At 47.5% G+C, this 18571-nt stretch overlaps 1 protein-coding gene and 1 long non-coding RNA gene across 3 annotated transcripts in view; both read right to left on the bottom strand.

Moving 5' to 3' along the window:
• Window positions 1-2407: 2407 nt before the first annotated feature.
• Window positions 2408-18571, bottom strand: part of LOC310712756 — a 102221-nt gene continuing 86057 nt past the window's right edge. Inside the window, exon 2 of the long non-coding RNA XR_014528988.1 lies at window positions 2408-2480. This is a non-coding gene — a long non-coding RNA (uncharacterized lncRNA). The remainder of the gene's footprint in view (window positions 2481-18571) is intronic.
• On the bottom strand, window positions 5684-15240 carry LOC310712613 (E3 SUMO-protein ligase ZBED1-like). Of its 2 annotated transcripts, none has more exons than XM_083515850.1 (3): window positions 15134-15240; window positions 8976-9132; window positions 5684-8111 (listed from the first exon to the last, which is right to left on the bottom strand). In XM_083515850.1, the coding sequence occupies exons 2-3, from the start codon at window positions 9124-9126 to the stop codon at window positions 6061-6063; spliced, it is 2202 nt and encodes a 733-aa protein (XP_083371976.1). In that variant the 5' UTR covers window positions 9127-9132; window positions 15134-15240; the 3' UTR covers window positions 5684-6060. The 2 variants fall into 2 exon arrangements, with proteins under 2 accessions (XP_083371976.1, XP_083371975.1); XM_083515849.1 differs by lacking the exon at window positions 15134-15240 and adding an exon at window positions 9269-9724.

Here is an 18571-nt window from a genome sequence, read left to right as displayed (position 1 = left end):
AAGTGACCCGGAAACTACAACTAATCCAGAATGCAGCAGCTAGACTGGGGGTGGCCACCGAGACCACATAACACCGGTCTTGAAAGACCTAAATTGGCTCCCAGTACATTTCCAAGCACAATTCAAAGTGTTGGTGTTGACCTTTAAAGCCCTAAACGGCCTCGGCCCAGTATACCCAAAGGAGCGTCTCCACCCCCATTGTTCTGCCCGGACGCTGAGGTCCAGCGCTAAGGGCCTTCTGTTGGTTCCCTCATTGCGAGAAGCAAAGCTACAGGGAACCAGACAGAGGGCCTTCTCGGTGGTGGTGCCCGCCCTGTGGAACGCCCTCCCACCAGATGTCAAAGCGATAAACAACTACCTGACATTCAGAAGACATCTGAAGGCAGCCCTGTTCAGGGAAGTTTTTAATGTGTGACATTTTAGTGTATTTTTGGTCTCTGTGGAAGCAGCCCAGAGTGGCTGGGGAAACCCAGCCAGATGGGCGGGGTACAAACAATAAATTTATTATTATATTATTATTATTATTATTATTATTATTATTATTATTATTATTATTATTATTATTATTATTATTATCCCCAGTTCCCAGGGACAGTTCCCAGATTTGCAAATCTGTACCTGGACAAATTCTGTCCCTGGAATGTCCCCAGATTTGCAAATCTGTCCCCAGGAAACGTGGCAGCGGCAGCCTCAGCAGCCCGGAGCCAGCCGGTTAGCGCAGTTGGCTCTGGCTGGCTTCAGGAGCTGCTCGCTGCCGTGGCGCAGGAAAAATGGCAGGCGCCACGGCAGCAAGCAGCTCCTGAAGCCAGCCGGAGCCAATTGCGCTACCAGGCTGGCCCCTCCTGGGCAATGGCCACCTGCCTGTAACTCCTGAGCCTCCCCTGATCTGTCAAAACAAAGGAGGAAGGGGGAAGGAGATCAGGGAAGGCGGCGCCCAATTGCCCAGCTTTTTAAAAAACTGCACATTTATGTTTCACAGGGTGCGAAAGAAGGGCTTTGCACTTTTATAAAATATGCATGTGTGCTTGGGCCCAGGGTCTTTTGCCTCACCATCCCCACTACTACTCAGTTTCAGGGGGGGAAAAGTGTCCCTGGATTCATTGAAAAAAAATCTGGTAACCATACTCTGTAGCCTAATGTGTCCTTCAAGCCCAGGACAGCTGATGAAACGAAATTATGTATTTCTCCCTGTTATTTGAGCATAACCCAATGCATGTTTTAAAGCTTTTGCCTGAATCCTAGTTCTTCCTTCACCGACCCCATGATTCAGGCCTTATTGCTAGAACCATTTGCCCCACAGCTCGGGCAACTAGCCGCTTTGCTTGCCCCTTTGCGGCTAGCCCCTAGGGCAGCCGAAATTCGGCTCCCACTTGCTACTACTGGTCAGGCTTATCAGTTTGTGTGTTTCAGAACAAAACTTAACAATTGTATAAACTTCAGCAGAGCCCGTGAATAACAAAACTGAACTATTTTTTTTAAAGATTTTATTTTGTCCATTGAAAATGCTCATCTTTCCAGTTAGACCCAGTGTTACGCTTTTAAAGTACCGCACCTTGAAGCAGGTTATTGCACCATTATTTTGCATAAGCAGCACAGCGATGAAAAGAAAAATCACAAACACAAACTTGTGTAACTTGGCAGTGGTGTCAGTGGTGGTGCCGAGACGGATTTCATTATTTGGAATTCTTCAGCTGCTGTTTCTTTTCTCCAGATGGGTTTGTTTTTATTTAAGATGGCGAAGGCAGTGAGTTTTCGGCCTCACTAATGAATAGTGCAATCCAGGTTCTTGGAAAGCTACTGGGATTTACGAGACTTTCCCATTTCATTCCATATCAGAAAGAACTGCAGCTGGATGCAACCAGCAAAAGTGTGCACACAGAGACTGTGGAATGAAATGATGGAAGAAGAAAGTAATTTGAAAGGGGAAAAAAATGAAAATGGCACTGAAATGCAAAGACTCCGTTGAATATGGTAGATATGAACTCAGGTTGTGGACCCTAAACAGTGTTTTATATCATCAACTTTTTATTTTGTTCTGTGTATATCACAATGTTCTTTTGTTGCTGCAGCTGATGCAAATAAAGTTTCATTCATTCATTTATGAACTCAAGCTGTCCCTCCGACTCAGAAACATATAAGCTGAAGTAAAAGCTTCAGATCGCAAGGTAGCTATGGATTGTGAGAACCCAATTTAAATCCCAAGAAAGGAATCTCTGACCGGGATGTAGGACTGCACAATCGCCTTGAGGAAATGTTTATAGGTCAGATCCTCACCAAGGCAAGAAAAAACACTGCTCAGAGAGGCCACTTGTTCTCTTGAAGGTACTGGCTCCAAGCCATTTATCTGTTCCTGAATAAACTTTAAAAAATCATGGATGTTGCGAGAGAGGATCTACTCCAGATTGGGAATGCCAGGACATGGTCATGCCGTATACACAACTGGTTGGTGACCTTTTGGAAGCCAGCAAGGCATCAAGAACCTGCCCCCCCCCCAAAAAAGGTTGGTTATTGTTTATCCATCCTTCAGTCTGGCTTTTAAAAAAAAGTGCTTTAAAGGGAGAGAGAATGAAAAAGTTAATAATAAATTTATTACCCACCCTTTATAGTCCCAGGGTGGATTGCACCATTAAAAACAAGTTTGCTAAAACAGCTGCAGTGAGATAACCAGACACTGTGCTGTACAGAGTTTTGCATTACACTATCCTACATACCTAGACAGCTTCTTAAAAAGCAGAGACATCACCTTGCCAACACAGGTCCGTATAGTTAAAGCTATGGTTTTCCCAGTAGTGATGTATGGAAGTAAGAGCTGGACCATAAAGAAGGCTGATCGCCGAAGAATTGATGCTTTTGATGGTGCTGGAGGAGATTCTTGAGAGTCCCATCGACTGTAAGAAGATCAAAACTCTCCATTCTGAAGGAAACCAGCCCTGAGTGCTCACTGGAAGGACAGATCCTGAAGCTGAGGCTCCAATACTTTGGCCACCTCATGAGAAGAGAAGACTCCCTGGAAAAGATCCTGATGTTGGGAAAGATGGAGGGCACAAGGAGAAGGGGACGACGGAGGACAAGATGGTTGGATAGTGTTCTCGAAGCTACCAGCATGAGTTTGACCAAACTGCGGGAGGCAGTGGAAGACAGGAGGGCCTGGCGTGCTCTGGTCCATGGAGTCACAAAGAGTCGGACACGACTAAACGACTAAACAACAACAACATCCTACATACCGGCAGACAGTGTTACAAGTTGTTCCACGCTGGAAGAATTGAAAGTGAAGGAGGAAAGACTGGAAGAGTATTGTAAGCCAAGGGGTGAAGGTCAGATGGTGTAATAAACTGGACACATACCAGATGGGATGTTGGAAAATGGTAGACTGAGTGATGACGAAGAATGTCTTTGCCTTTGAAAGAAGATCATTGGGGAATCTCCAATTCTCCACTTAACTGCCAGCAAGGAAGATTTTGTCAAAAGAGCTGCCACTTTTGCGGGACAGACTGAAATGGCCGCAAAAAGAAACAGGAGCAGCTTACAAGGATGACAAGCAAACCCCTGAAGCCATAACGATGAATGAAGAAGAGTTACAGAACCTGGAAGAGCTGAAGGAGGAAAAGTCAAAACTTTGCAAGTCAGAAGAGCTTGCTAATGGCTGAGAAAACCTCATTATCAGCTCTTTTATAATGACAATTTCTCTGAAGAGTTGTTGAACCAATGAAAGAGGTTTGGGGGTGGGGGAGGTAAGCATTTTTATGACAGGGCTCAAAATTGGAGCCACCTGGGAGCGTTAATTGCACCCTGAAGTTGCACCCCAGCTGTGCAACTCCCTCCCCTTAGGGACACTGAAGGCCTTGACACTTACGGAATTTCACTGCAGCATAAAGACGTTCCTGTTTTTCCAAGCCTCTGGTGGCTACGTCAATAATATCTTCAGCTTCTGTATTTTTGTGTTGATTATAATGGTTTTATTGTTCACGCTCCTACCCTCAGTCACCCTCGATGGGAGATTGCTACTCCAGAACTCGCAAGTACTTCTCACAGGGTCACGCTCATGTTATCTGGAGTCGAGTGGCACACTTTCTTTTTAAACCGTTGCTGTTCTTCCTTGACACTTCCAGGATGCTGCAGAGATTGGGTTACGAACACAGAGCCCAGCCATGGGGTGTGCTAGCCTGTGTGGCTACTTGCAAAACGTGACCTGCGAGCACAGCTCCGAGTCCCACATCTCACTTAAAATCAGCAAACGCGTTTTTAAAAAGGAATCCGACTCCGCGATATCCACTCTCTCGTGCTGCTGCTAATTGACTCAAAGCGGCTTCGAGGACAAGCAGTTAAACATTTAGTGCAACTAATCAACAACATCAAAGGTTTTCTTCTAAAGGAGAAAGGCTCAGTCTACAGTTACGTGCAGCAGGGGTCACTGCAGCAAGACTTCGAAAATAGCCTTAAAGAGATATACCCACAGTGCTGTCTGCTTTGTCATAAAAGGGCACCACAGTGCAAATTCTTTTCAAGGCATACTTTGTCGTTATTAACCCTCGCCCTAGTCCTTTCCATTCCCTACCCTTCCAACGGTCCAAATTCAGATGCAACTCTAAAGCATCATCTGAAAAACAAAACATTGCTAGAAGTTCAGCCTAGGGGGTTCATCCAAACGTTCGTTTGCCCTGCCACTTCCCTCCAGGAAAACCTATAGTTTGCTGCTGAATTGGAACAAACAATCGGGCTTTCCATTGGGCAAAATATTCCTGGAATGCAGAGGGTTGGCTCCTTCCAACTCTATGATTCTATGTCATTTGTTCCAAATCAGTGCTGCAGAGTGGATTTTCCAGGAGAAAGCAATGGCGCAAAGGCAAAACCACTTGGACCCAGGCCTAGTAAATGCAAGACAAGCGGAAATGTGGATAAGCCTTAAGAGGTTCATCTCACCTTCAGATCAAGGTGTCACTTTGTGTGAACATCGCAAGGTTTTGACCTGCCCAGAGAGGCCTGGCTTTACTAGTATCTGAATGGATTTCCTGGAAGGGCCTACATAACAAACGCAGCACCCACTCACAGACTAAGTCACATGTTCCCCTCTGCAGGTGGAAACATGCGTATTTTGAGCCTCTGGAATCCTCATCACCACTGGTTAGTACAATGCAAGGCAACTGGGAAAGTCTGTAGGACAGGATTAGCGCTCACCCTCAAGGTACAGCTATACTGCACAGACGTCTTCGTTCTGGGTGGAAGCGTTCTTTTGTTTTTAAAAACGGAAGCACCTGGCTTACTCCGAGGGTGAAGAGGTGTGGGTGGTGGCCTTGCCTGCATTACGTGGGACTAGCACATGGTAAACATGTGCAGAAAGAACTTTCTCCTAAGGCAGGGTGTGGCTCACCTGTAGACCTCCAAATGTTGAACTCCAGCTCACATCACGTCCTAGCCGGCAAGGCCAATGGAAGTTGCATCCCAACATCATCTGGTGGGTGGTAGGGTAGCCACCTCTGTTTTACAGGATTCCAACACAGGTAAAGGGGTGACGGAGGCTCAAAACACCTATGTCTCCCTCAATGGAAGGGCCTCATAGGAACCTTAAAGGCAAATGAAAAGGAAGACACACACCACAAGCATTATAATGCACTAAACTAAGTGAGCCCCACAAGCTCTGGAGCGATTTCTACATTCTCTCCCTATTTACCTTCCTTTCCAGGGCAAGATAGGTAAATGGTTAGGTTTATTATAGACCTCCAAACTGGGATTGGCCTTCCAGAAACACACCTGTATCTTTTGAGATTATTGTTGGATATGGCCCTTCTAAGGTCTGTTTTCTGCTCCGAGTCCAGCACACCCTTTCAAGAAAAAACACTACTGAGTTGCAGGTTGAGATACCACTACAGCAAAGAACAAGGGTGAGTTTAGACAGCAGGCAAACTTTCATCTTTAAATTAAGCAGGCAAGATCAGGCCCTGACTGTGCCTCCCCTAAAGTAACCTGAGGGCCAAGGTGTCCCCCTTCCAAGACTTTGCATCCCTTCTCATCTCCCAGTGCAGTGGCCACACCATAATACACTGGTCTCGGCACACCTGACTTTCAGTACTGGTTGTGAACCGCCTTACTCAGATTCTCGTTGCCATTTCTCATAGATTCTAAAAAATCGAAATTCTGGTGCAAGAAGAGGATTTGGTCCAGGTTCTCGGGAGCAAGCACACCTCTCCGGTGCTCCAGGGCGCTTTCGCTGGCAGCAAAGGCCTGTTCTGGTGGCACGACTGTGGCCGGGATGGCCAGGTATTGCCGGGCTAACCTGGCTACGGAGGGGAAGCGGTGCTCATTGTTCTTCCACCAGTCCAAGGGGTTTGTGCTGCGCTTGCAGAGAGGCTCCACAATGTAGTTCTCCAGCTGCTGATGGATCTCAGGCATGCTCTCCGTGGGGTCCTTCCCCAAAAGGATGTCGTACATACTCTGAGACTGCCCGCTCGGGCCTCTCTCCTTGTGGGCAGAGATCTGGCAGGCGGTTTCGCCAACCTCTGCTTTGTAGTCGGCGTTCGGCACCCAGAACTGGTTGGACAGCGGGGACTGGTGGTTGAAGAACTGGGAGAGCATGCTCTTGATTTTTTTGTGCAGCTCGCTCCTCAGGCTGGGGCTCAAGAACCTCATTTCCTTGAAACGTGGGTCCAGGAATGAGGCCACCACCGCTGGGCTCTCCAGCAACTTCTCCTCATCCAAGATGCCCCAGCGCTGGGTGAGCTCCGACCTGATGTTGCTCACCACCGTCTTGATGACGCCGCTCGCTTCTTCCGATTGCTGCCCTATAGCTGTGACAATGCCATGGATGCACGGCATCAGGGAGGAGATGGAGAAGTTCTGCTCCTCCCGCAAGAAGGACGTGGCGATCTTGAGCGTTCTCATGACGGGCACCAGGTCCTGCAAGAGCTTCCACTGGTGGTCGGCCAAGTTCTGGACCACCGTTGTTCCCTTGGGGTGCTCCTCCAAGACGGACATGATAGCCCACTTGAGGTCCAGCAGGCACTCGCACATCTCAATAGTGGTTATCCACCGAGCCCCCGTGTCCATCACCAACTTCAGCTTCGTCTTGTTGATGGCTTCCAGCTTGCTGTTGAGCGAGCAGGTGGCCTTGGCGTCCTGCTGGAAGTAGCAGACGATGCTGCGCGCCGCGCTCAGGGCCTCTTGCACCTGCTCCACTTCGAGGCCCGCCTTGACGCACAGGTGCAGCAGGTGGGCGGCACAGCACAGGCTGGTCCAGCCGTAGACGCACTTGAGTTGCGAGGAGTTGGCCCCCAAATCCTGCAGGCTGTCGTGCATCACGCAGAAGACAGACTTGTTGGACAGCCCAAAGTCCGTCAGGACCGAGTACAGCCGGTCTCCCAAGTTACTCTCCCCTTTATCCTCGTGCACCTGCTGGGTCTCCAAGATACACCTCGCCCGCCTCCACTCCCCATCGATGAAGTTAGTCATGATGGTCAAGTAGGTCTGGTTGGGCTGGGACAGCCAGAACTCCGCACAGATCACAATCGACTGGGCCGTTTGCAGGTAGTGTTCGAGGTGTTGCTTGACCACGTTGTACCGGTGCCACAACATGCTAGAGAGCTGCATGGGGGACGGGAGAATAAAGCTAGGTTCTAGATAGCCAATCAGAAGACCAAAGCCTTTGTCCTTCACCACCGAGAGAGGGTGCAGGTCCCGGAAGATCATTTCCAGCACCAGCTCCAGAATCACGTCCGTCCTGGGTTCCGCGCAGGAGACGGCGTGGTACTGGCTGCTGTTTTCGGGCGTGAGCTGGCGGGCCCTTTTTATCGCCGTCTCCTGGGCCACGTAGTCGGGGTCGGGAACCTGGTCGTCCTTCAGCTGAGAGAGCAGGGTGTCACGGATGCTGTGCTTCCTCACGAGGTGCTCCCTCATGGTCGTGGTGCTGTTGTGGAAGGAGAGCTGCTTCTTGCAGACATTGCACTCCACGTAGGCATCCCCCAGCTTCGTGTAGTAGTTCCACACCTTGGATTTGCGGCGGTCGACGTAGAGGGAGGCGCTCGTCCCGTCGTGGCCGCCGCCTTTCTCGCGCCTCCGCCTGGTGCATGGACCCAGGTTGGCTGGCATCGCGCAGGTATTGAAGACCATGGATATTTCCTCTGCGGGAATAAGAGGAGAGGTCAGGAACCTTTTGCCCAACACAGGGCTCGAACCCACAACCCTGAGATTAAGAGTCTCATGCTCTACTGACTGAGCTAAAGTAAAGGTAAAGGGACCCCTGACCATTAGGTCTAGTCATGGCTGACTCTGGGGTTGCGGCACTCATCTCGCTCTATAGGCCAAGGGAACCATCGTACAGCTTCCGGGTCATGTGGCCAGCAGGACTAAGCCGCTTCTGATGAACCAGAGCAGCGCATGGAAATGCCGTTTACCTTCCCGCCGGAGCGGTACCTATTTGCCTACTTGCACTTTGACGTGCTTTCGAACTGCTAAGTTGGCAGGAGCAAGGACCGAGCAACGGGAGCTCACCCCGTTGCGGGGATTCGAACCGCCGACCTTCTGATCGGCAAGTCCTAGGCTCTGTGGTTTAGACCACAGCGCCACCCGCGTCCCTACTGACTGAGCTATCCCAGCTTTAATATCGTAAATTGTAGCAATGCAATGTTCAGTTTAAGCTGGTAAATGAGCTTAGTAGATTTTTAGCCTGGTTATGCAAATATGGATAGTTTTGGGGTTTTTGGTATTTGTTGCTATAATTACCGTATTTTTCGCTCTATAACACGCACCCAACCATAACACGCACGTAGTTTTTAGAGGAGGAAAACCCGTAGGCATGCCACCTGTAGGCATTCCCTCCATAACATGCACGGACGTTTTAGGAGGAAAAAAGTGAGTGTTATGGTGCAAAAAATACGGTATATTTAAAAGGAGGGAGAGGGGTTCTCCATGCACAATTTTGTGGCAAAGTGGCATATAAATAAACAGATAAGGCTGATCGCAACGGAGGATGTGAGCGTCCATACCTTGTACTGTCTGAGGGTAGGATGGTGCAAGAATAGGGAGGGTTTGCACTTCAATGATCTCCTCCTTGGGCTGGGCGTCCCCTTCGCTATCCTCTAGCTTGACGCATTTCTGCAAGAATTCGCTGACCCTTTTGGAGCTCACATCTTCCATTTCGGTCTTGTGGGGAATCGAAGAGGAGGGGAGAGAAACAGTGAGAAAAAGCAGCGCAAGAGTGTAGATACACACACACACACACACACACACAGAGAGAGAGCGCTTCTGCCCCACAATAAGAGCTGCATGGGTAAATTACCTTCACTTTGACACCTACTTCCATTGAAACCACTTCCTCGCAGGAAAGTGGAAAGTGAAGTCTTTGCAAGATCAGGGCCTTCAGGTGAAATAAATAAGGAATCAAGAGCAAGGCATCAGTTCTAGAAAGGTTCTGCGTGAAATCCAATCTCGATTTTTAAAAAATCTATGAATTGCATGACTTCTATATAAGCACAGAGGTGTTGAATAAAATACTGTGGGGACCAAAGGTGGATGAACTGCCCCAGAAGGAGCACGGCGTGTCCCCCAGTAAAGGTACTATCCCACCCCTAACGCCCCATACACCCAGCCCCTGGTACTTCCAGGTAAGCCTGGAGAAGATCACTGTATGAAGCACAAGAAAGCAGCTGCCCGTCAGTGTCAACTGCACTTAAATGGACTCGATAGAAGGCTGCTTCTGATAACACTTCCTATGTTCCTGGGCATCCATGTCGTAACTGAGATCTACTGAAAAAGATATACCAAGAACTCTGGCCACAACTTTCAATTAAGGAATAATTCCTACTCAAGAGTTGAGATGAAAAACGTGTATATTCTGCTAAGAATCACAGTTGAAGCTAGTAGTAAATTTAAATATAACATGTAAGTACGATGGTTTTAAAGCAATAGTAAGTTTGGATACAACGTTTAAGTACAGAAATAATGTAGTTTCAAATATGCAGTGATATGGTACAAAGGTACATGAAATACCAGTGCACAACAATTGTTTTATACAAGTCTCAATGGCAGTCAAAAAGAGTCCATATATATAAAAAATCAGGATAAAGAATAAAGGATCAAATAGGGCCAAAACGGAGTATCCGGAGTGTGAATCAGATGTACGACTCAGTAGTGGTGACCAGGACAGGGCCCTGTTTCGGAGTAAACGCCTTCTTCAGCTCGGTTTTTTTTTTTTTTTTGAGGACTATAAATCTGTTGGAAGTCTGTATCATTTAATTCTTTTATGTTTCCTTTCTCGACATGCGTCTTAGATAATTGAATCCAAGTTTTCTTGCGTTTCTCTGTGCGTAACTGAGATCTAAGCAACTCCTCCATCAGGCAGGGTCTTGCTAGAGTCAGCTTAGGAAGAGGGGCTTAGGGACAGCAAAGGAGTCCAGCACCAGGAAGCTTGTCCATGGGATTCCTGCATTCCTGGGGGTTAGACTAATCATGGGTCGGCAAACTAAGGTCCGTGGGCTGGATCAGGCCCAACTGCCTACTGGATCCGGCCCGTGGACGGTCCGAGAATCGCCATGTGGATTGCCAGTGCGCGCGTTCTTTCCCTCTCCCTCACACGGTGGTGGCGCCTCCTCCCTCCCTCCTCCTGGCTTCTCACCGCCCTGCCTAGAGGAGGAAGAGGGCTGGGCTTTGTTGGTGCCAGCAGCAGCAGCAGCAGCAGCAGCAGCAGCGCTCGAGCGGCTGCCATTTTAAGCAGCCCCTCTCCAGAGCCCTTTCGCGTGCCGCTCATCATTCCCCCGCCGCCGCCAGCCCCTGCTGCTCGCAAGACACAGGTAAGCAGCCACCGGGGCTCGTGGTGCTCTTGCACCTGCCCCCCAAAAAAATATAGTCGGGCCCCCACAAGGTCTGAGGGACAGTGGACCGGCCCCCTGCTGAAAAAGTTTGCTGACCCCTGAACTAGAGGATCCATGGGGTGCCTTCCAACTCTATGATTCTCTAATTCAACTGAACCAGAGACCACATCCTTGTTTGCACTGGAACCACACTGCAACCACAACACACCGGTATTAACTAACACCAAAGCGGAAGCTCCGAGACTCGCCAAAAGCTAGCTTAGAGGAGAGGCTTACTGGCCTCAAATTCTCAACAAATGAAACTGATTTGTAGAAATGTTACATGGGGGGAAAATTACGAGAGAGAGACATTGCACACACTTTTGTAAATCAAGAAAATATTTAATAAAAGCAAACAAACAAAAAATAATTATTACGGCAAACCCCATTTGCAAGGATCCAAAGGATGGAACTCCCAGTGTCCTGCAACCAATAATAATAAGAAAAGCTGCCCCAAATTTAAATAATTCAAGTTGTAAATCTTAGCAACTGGTTTTCCAACCATGCCAGTTTTGGGGAAAGAGAACTTGAAGCAGCTGCATGCACTGTTCGCACAAGGAGCAGTGTGACTATAATTTATGGGAGGGGGTGAGAGTCCCTGAAGGTCACCTGCCCCATGACACACTCCTATATAAACTGAAGGTGTTTTACAGTAACATTCACTAGATGCTAGTGGTGCAGGAAATCATATAAATGCCATATGCCCTCTACAGTGGTACCCCGCAAGACGAATGCCTCGCAAGACGAAAAACTCGCTAGACGAAAGGGTTTTGCGTTTTTTGAGTCGTTCCGCAAGACGAATTTCCCTATGGGCTTGCTTCGCAAGACGAAACGTCTTGCGAGTTCTTGCGAGTTTGTTTCCTTTTTCTTAAAGCCGCTAAGCCGTTAATAGCCACTAAGCCGTTAATAGCCGCTAATAGCCGTGCTTCGCAAGACGAAAAAACCGCAAGACGAAGAGACTCGCGGAACGGATTAATTTCGTCTTGCGAGGCACCACTGTATTTTTTTGTTTACTTTCCTTGCAAGCATCTTTCAGCAGCTTATGACTCAGCTGAACAGCATGTCGTCCTGAGGTATTCAGCTGGTTTTAAAGGAAGCATAGTTCCTATGTCTTTCAAATGTCCCAGATTTTATTGCTCCGCTTTCCTTCGGACCACATCAGCGAGGCCAAGGGGATTCTGTTATCTGGGCAGCCCAGGGCCTACACACACACTGCCCAGGCTTGAGCCCCGGGGAGGTCACTGCGGTGCTGCCAACACAGTGGTTTGACTTCACCCCCAGAGGTGCACTCCATTAATAATAATAATAATAAATTTTATTTATACCCCGCCCTCCCCAGCCAGAGCCGGGCTCAGGGCGGCTAACACCAGTAAAATTACAATAAAAACATAATAGGGGGGGAAAACAAAAAACAAACAAACAATTTAAAATACAGGTTAAAATGCAGCCTCATTTTAAAAGTAGCCCATGGATTAAAACCACAAGCGGAGGGAAACATAAGGGCCAACCGAGTCCAAACCAAAGGAGGACCTTAAGGTCCACAAATGACAACATTTTGGAGGTCCCAGGTCGCAAGGTGGTTAGATTGGTCTCAATTAGGGCCAGGGCCTTTTCAGTACTGGCCCCGACTTAGTGGAATGCTCTGTCACAAGAGACTAGGGCCCTGTGGGACTTGACATCTTTCCGCAGGGCCTGCAAGCTGTTCCGCCTGGCCTTTGGCCAAGGCACAGTCTGACCCTTATACTGCCCTCCCCTTATGGTCTTGATCTATGGGCTACTCTTAAAATGAGGCTGCATTTTAAATGGCATTTTAACCTGTATTTTAAATTGGTTTCCCCCCCCCCATTATGTTTTTATTGTAATTTTACTGGTGTTAGCCGCCCTGAGCCCGGCTTTGGCCGGGGAATAAATAAAATTTATTATTATTATTATTATTATTATTATTATTATTATTATTATTATTATTATTAACTGTAGACCTCTTCCCTGCCCATGAGATTTCATGCAGTGTCTGTCTCATGCAATGTAAGCTCCTATTTTGACCCCAGCTGAGCTGCTGCGCTTCACTAACTGAAAAGGAAGGTCATGTCTACAATATGTGCACCGAATAGCAGATCCGGAGGCCCTATGGGAGACCAGATGCAAACACAGAAATTCGGCACATGTCCAAAGCTCCCTGTTTACCAGAAAGCATTCTGGCTCGACTCGATGGACAGCTACAGCTGCCCCCAACATTGCAACGAGTCTGCCGGAAGCTGTGCCTGGGCATTGTTGCACCTGCAGGGTTTTAGAACTGCAGACTTGAAAGGGACCCCGAGGGTCATCCAGTCCAACCCGCTGAAAGCAGGAATATGCAGCTGTTCCATACCGGAACTGAACCTGCAACCTTGGCATTAATAGCACTATGCTCTAGCCAACTGAGCTATCATCCTGCAGGATGAAGCTGGTACCCATTTTAGCCGGCCTACCCATCTGGTTGCTTCCGAGTAACAAGATCTTCCTATTACAGTGGTACCTCGGGTTACAGACGCTTCAGGTTACAGACTCCGCTAACCCAGAAATAGTGCTTCAGGTTAAGAACTTTGCTTCTGGATGAGAACAGAAATCGTGGCAGCAGCAGGAGGCCCCATTAGCTAAAGTGGTGCTTCAGGTTAAGAACAGTTTCAGGTTAAGTACAGACCTCGGGAACGAATTAAGTACTTAACCCGAGGTACCACTGTACTAAACAAGGTCTGCCAATGAAGCACGGATGTTTTTGCAGATAACCTGAATGGCATTTAGTTCTTGGATTAACCAATTAATACATGTTCATATTGCAAGGTGTGTGTTTAGACTCCTGGAACGAAGGAGACTCTTGCCAGAAGAAGACAATTCTGCCTATACAGTGGTACCTTGGGTTAAGTACTTAATTTGTTCCGGAGGTCCGTACTTAACCTGAAACTGTTCTTAACCTGAAGCACCACTTTAGCTAATGGGGCCTCCTGCTGCTGCCAGAGCATGATTTCTGTTCTCATCCTGAAGCAAAGTTCTTAACCTGAAGCACTATTTCTGGGTTAGCAGAGTCTGTAACCTCAAGCGTCTGTAACCCGAGGTACCACTGTACCCAATTTTCATGAAATCGCGCCTTCTGCCAATGTTCAGGTCCTCTTAATCTTCGCAACCTTAACCAGCTGAGAGAAAAGGAACTAGCAGTATTATGGGGTACTTGTTTTGGACGCCAGGCAGTATTCCTGATTAAACACACCAGCTTTTAAATCCAGGTGAAGCTGGGGGGGGGGATGTGCATTCCTCCTTTTGCAAAATCAGCAGCTCCATCCCTTCTTTTGCAAAATCAGCAGTGCCAAACACCCTTTTGCAACAAGGAGGCGGTGTGGCTTGAAATATTGATTTTTATTTGTCTCCGTGCTCCACATTCCCTGTTCTCATTAAAAAAACAACACATACTGAAGGGCAGTTTCACACCGTTAGTGACATTTATAATTAAGCTGACATAGCCGCTTTCCCCCTTTAAACGAATTGGAAGATTTAACCCGTTAAACCACACAGCTTAAAGCATGCAGCCTTAGATTTCATATTTAATAGGTCTGCATGTAGCATAACAGGCAAGTCCCATCGTCTACCTTAGACGCACCAAGGACCGGAGCTCCCCCGCCCCAATTTAAATCCATGCATAGACACATCGGAGCCCCCAAGGCAGCCACACGAGAAGAAAACCCTGTAATACATAAATACACACAAATGTTGTGGCTTGAAACGCGTGAGCCCCCGATTCATTCATCCCGTTCCTTGATTTCTACACCTGCATCAAATATTTCAATTTGCAGAATTTCCCAAGCAGACATCTAGAAGACGAAGCGCGCGCACACGCGCGTAAAATACTGTTCGCACGTTTAACGTGGGTGGGAAGCGAAGAGGGCGCAGTGCTGTGCTACTCCTGGAAAAAAAAAATGCTTTTCCAGCTCCGTCCGTGTTGCAACCCAGCCAGCCAGCCAGCCACCCAGCCAGCCAGCCACCCATTGCGAAGGAGAACCGATGGGGCCGGCAAGGGCGCGTTCCTCTTTTTTGCAGGTGGATTTCTCCCCTTCAGAGCCGCTTCCTCCCTTCCCTTTAAAACCCCACATTAAAGAGCCCAGCGCGTCTGCTTTGAGCGCACAGGTGGAAGGAAAGTTTCCTAGAAGCCGAAGGCAGAAAGGAAAGGAGGAAAAGAGCGAGGAGGCGCACAATGACTTTCCACTCCCCTCCGCCTGCATGCGCGCGTGGGTGTACAGATGTCTGGAGATGCGCACTGCACTTACCCCTTTGTTACCATGAGCATAGCGCAGCTTCTTCGGCTCTTTGCAGCCTCACCGCTCCTGGTGCAGCAAAATGGGATTACAGCCTAACCTTTCATCTGGAAGCGATTCCTTTAGGGCTCCTCTGAAAAGTTCACAGCGGGGCGAAAAGCGTCCCTAGTCGGGGCAACCTTATTCCCAAAAGGCAAAAGGGCGCGCCAACGCCAACGCCTTTCAAAATATTGCATTTTTTTTTTTTTAGGAAGTCTGCAACCAGGGGGGGGGGGGGAAGCCACATGGCAAATTTATTTAGGGAGCTGGACAGAAGCACCTGATTGCACCTGTTTTGTTATTATTAATAGAGTACCTAACATTTGCTCTGCACTGCAGAGAGGCGAAAGGACAATGCAGCCATTGTCTGCAACCTCACTAAAGGAATCGGGGATGGGGAGGGAAGAGGAAAGCAAGGAAGACTTCAGGTGTTGATTCTTTAAGTTGCAAAAACTCAGCACTGTTGTTGGGGAAAGTTAAAAGGAGTTCCTAGATGGGAGGTATCTCTCACAGAAACCCAAAAGAAAAGGATGAAGGCTCCAATTGAAAAAATAGGCCTTTATCGAAATACAAATGCACATACGGGCAGCCTCAAAAGTTAGCAGACGATTGTGGTGAACCATATCCAATGCAATGCTTTGTATCCATTCCAAGATTACACATGTGATTTCTATTGATCACGCAAAGCATCGCAGCAATCTTAGTTGTTGCAACCAGTGGCGTAGCGTGGGTTGTCAGCACCCGGGGCAAGGCAAGTAATTTGTGCCCCCTAACCCGTGGATTTGCGCCCCTAACCTGTGGATTTGCGCCCCCAACCCTAACCCCCAGATGTTGCGCCCGGTGCGGCCGGCCCCCCTGCACCCCCCACGCTACGCCACTGGTTGCAACCCAAACTATACCAATCAAAATCATTTAGCTCAGCCCTCGTAGTATCATGTGATTACATATACAGTACTCATTTTTCAGTATGTTCCTTTCTTAAAGCTTTGACTAATTTACCTATTCATTTAATGTCTCTCAACATCCTCTTTCATCCGTCTACAAAACAATTCAAGATTAAGCAAAATTGCCACGCTTAGCCAATTCTCTTTTCATGTATACAGTGGTCACCGTGGACTCTTGACAGTTCATTCTCTTGCTATATACAATACTGTACCTAAAACTCATTTTGTACCATAAAAGGTAGGCCAGCACAGGCCTTTTCACCTAGGCCGTAGGCTCAGAGGAAAATGGAATCATCGAAATGATGCAGCTTTTATGAAATTGCTATTTTTGCCATCAGTATCAACTCATCTGCGCCTCTTGCTAAGTACACAGTGCACACAAAGCTGCAGCCCTTACAGTCTTCTGACTGATGGGATGAGAACCTAAGGGAAACTAGAAATGATGTATTTTTGGTGGGGGCAGGCTGCTATATATAGCTGCTCCTTTTCTGGCCAACGGATGGGGCTGGAATACTGGAACCATCAAGGACATGCCATCTCACCTGCCTTGCGTCACCTCCCTGCCTCGGGCCGTAAAGGTAAAGGGACCCCTGACCATTAGGTCCAGTCGTGACCGACTCTGGGGTTGCGGCGCTCATCTCGCTTTATTGGCCGAGGGAACCGGCGTACAGCTTCCGGGTCATGTGGCCAGCAGGACTAAGCCGCTTCTGGCGAACCAGAGCAGCGCACGGAAATGCCGTTTACCTTCCCGCCGGAGCGGTACCTATTTCTCTACTTGCACTTTGACGTGCTTTTGAACTGCTAGGTTGGCAGGAGCAGGGACCGAGCAATGGGAGCTCACCCCGTTGCAGGGATTCGAACCGCTGACCTTCTGATCAGCAAGTCCTAGGCCCTGTGGTTTAACCCACAGCGCCACCCGCGTCCCTTGCCTGGGGCCTTATTAGGTGCTTAATTAGATGCTTAATTATTATTGGGTTTCTTTCTCTCTTTAAAAAAAGCCAATGTTTGTTGATTTATTATTATTTATTAAATTTCTATACCATCCCTTCATCCAAGGATCACGGGGTGGTTTTATACTGTAAACACAAAAATACATACCATAGTAACAAACAAAAAACATTAATACCCCCAGACAGTAATGTTATCATTATTTTAATTATGTTGAGTATCATAGACATATGTACAAACACATAACAATACAGACAATAAGGGAACTATATGTGGAACATATTCAGTATATGTATATACAAATAAACAAATTACAGAGATGCAGATCGGGTTTACATACGCTTCAGGTTACAGACTCCGCTAACCCAGAAATAGTACCTTGGGTTAAGAACTTTGCTTCAGGATGAGAACAGAAATCATGTGGCAGCAGCAGCAGCGGGAGGCCCCATTAGCTAAAGTGGTGCTTCAGGTTAAGAACAGTTTCAGGTTACGAACGGACCTCCGGAACGAATTAAGTCCATAACCAGAGGTACCACTGTAAAAGTTTGTAAATATCAGTGGTTCTTTGTAACACACATTTTTCATTCCAAGTTGTGAGCTGCCTTGGATTCTACACTGGGAGAAAGGAAGGGTATAAAATACTGTATTTTTTGCTCTGTAAGACTCACTTTTTCCCTCCTAAAAAGTAAGGGGAAATGTGTGTGCCTCTTATGAAGCGAATGCAGGCTGCGCAGCTATCCCTCTTGCTGTTCTGGCTTCTGGGATTCAGAATATTTTTTTTCTTGTTTTCCTCCTCCAAAAACTAGGTGCGTCTTATGGTCTGGTGCGTCTTATAGAGCGAAAAATATGGTAGATAAATAAATTCACAAAGGTGAAGGTAAAACCAGTGCAGTGAGAATTGATTATTTCACTTCTATACCTCTTAGAGTATTAAAAGTATCTTTAAGCAGCGTGCAACAAACTGAAGCAAGAACAGGCAATCAAACTGTCACAGAAACGCAGAGTTACATATAAAAACATTACATTAGTACAAAATACCAATATATAAAAAAATTAATAGCAATGCCCTGCAGTGATGGAATGCTGACTCTTGGGAGAAGGCGAGACGAAATGGAGAATATGCAGCAGTTGGTTGTTTTATGCTTTGCCCGTGACATCATTTTGCATCCACTCTGTTGTGTGGGCATGCAGAGCAGCTGTTAATCTTTTCAGTTTTTTCTCCAGATTCCCTGGTCACAAATGATATCCTGCCTAGACACCGGCTTCCGCTGGCAAGGTTTCCCTGACCTCTGCTTTGTGTTTTCATGGAGTTATGGCGCTAACAAGGTGCTGGCTGTTCTAGGGCAAGAGTGGCAGTCTGTGTGAATTAAAGGGTACATGGTTAGGCTCCAAATGCAACCCCACATTCTGACCTCCTTTCCAAAGGATGCTTGTTGAGTTGAAGCATTAACAATGCAATCCTGAACCAGTCCTGCTGAATTCAGTATCTAAGCATTTAAAGTATTTCCATCTACATGTA

Source organism: Podarcis liolepis (assembly GCF_965112155.1).
Source record: "Podarcis liolepis genome assembly, chromosome: 7".
Lineage (NCBI taxonomy): Eukaryota > Metazoa > Chordata > Lepidosauria > Squamata > Lacertidae > Podarcis > Podarcis liolepis.
The sequence above is the reverse complement of the archived record's forward strand: the minus strand, read 5'-3'. Positions and strand labels throughout refer to the sequence as shown.

Coding starts and splice junctions, on each gene's coding strand:
- LOC310712613 (XM_083515849.1), bottom strand. CDS start 9,292: ATGGAAGTAGGTGTCAAAGTGAAG. Junction 9,133..9,268: donor AAGTAGGTGTCAAAGTGAAG/GTAATTTACCCA, acceptor ATTCCCCACAAG/ACCGAAATGGAAGATGTGAG. Junction 8,112..8,975: donor CTACCCTCAGACAGTACAAG/GTATGGACGCTC, acceptor TTATTCCCGCAG/AGGAAATATCCATGGTCTTC.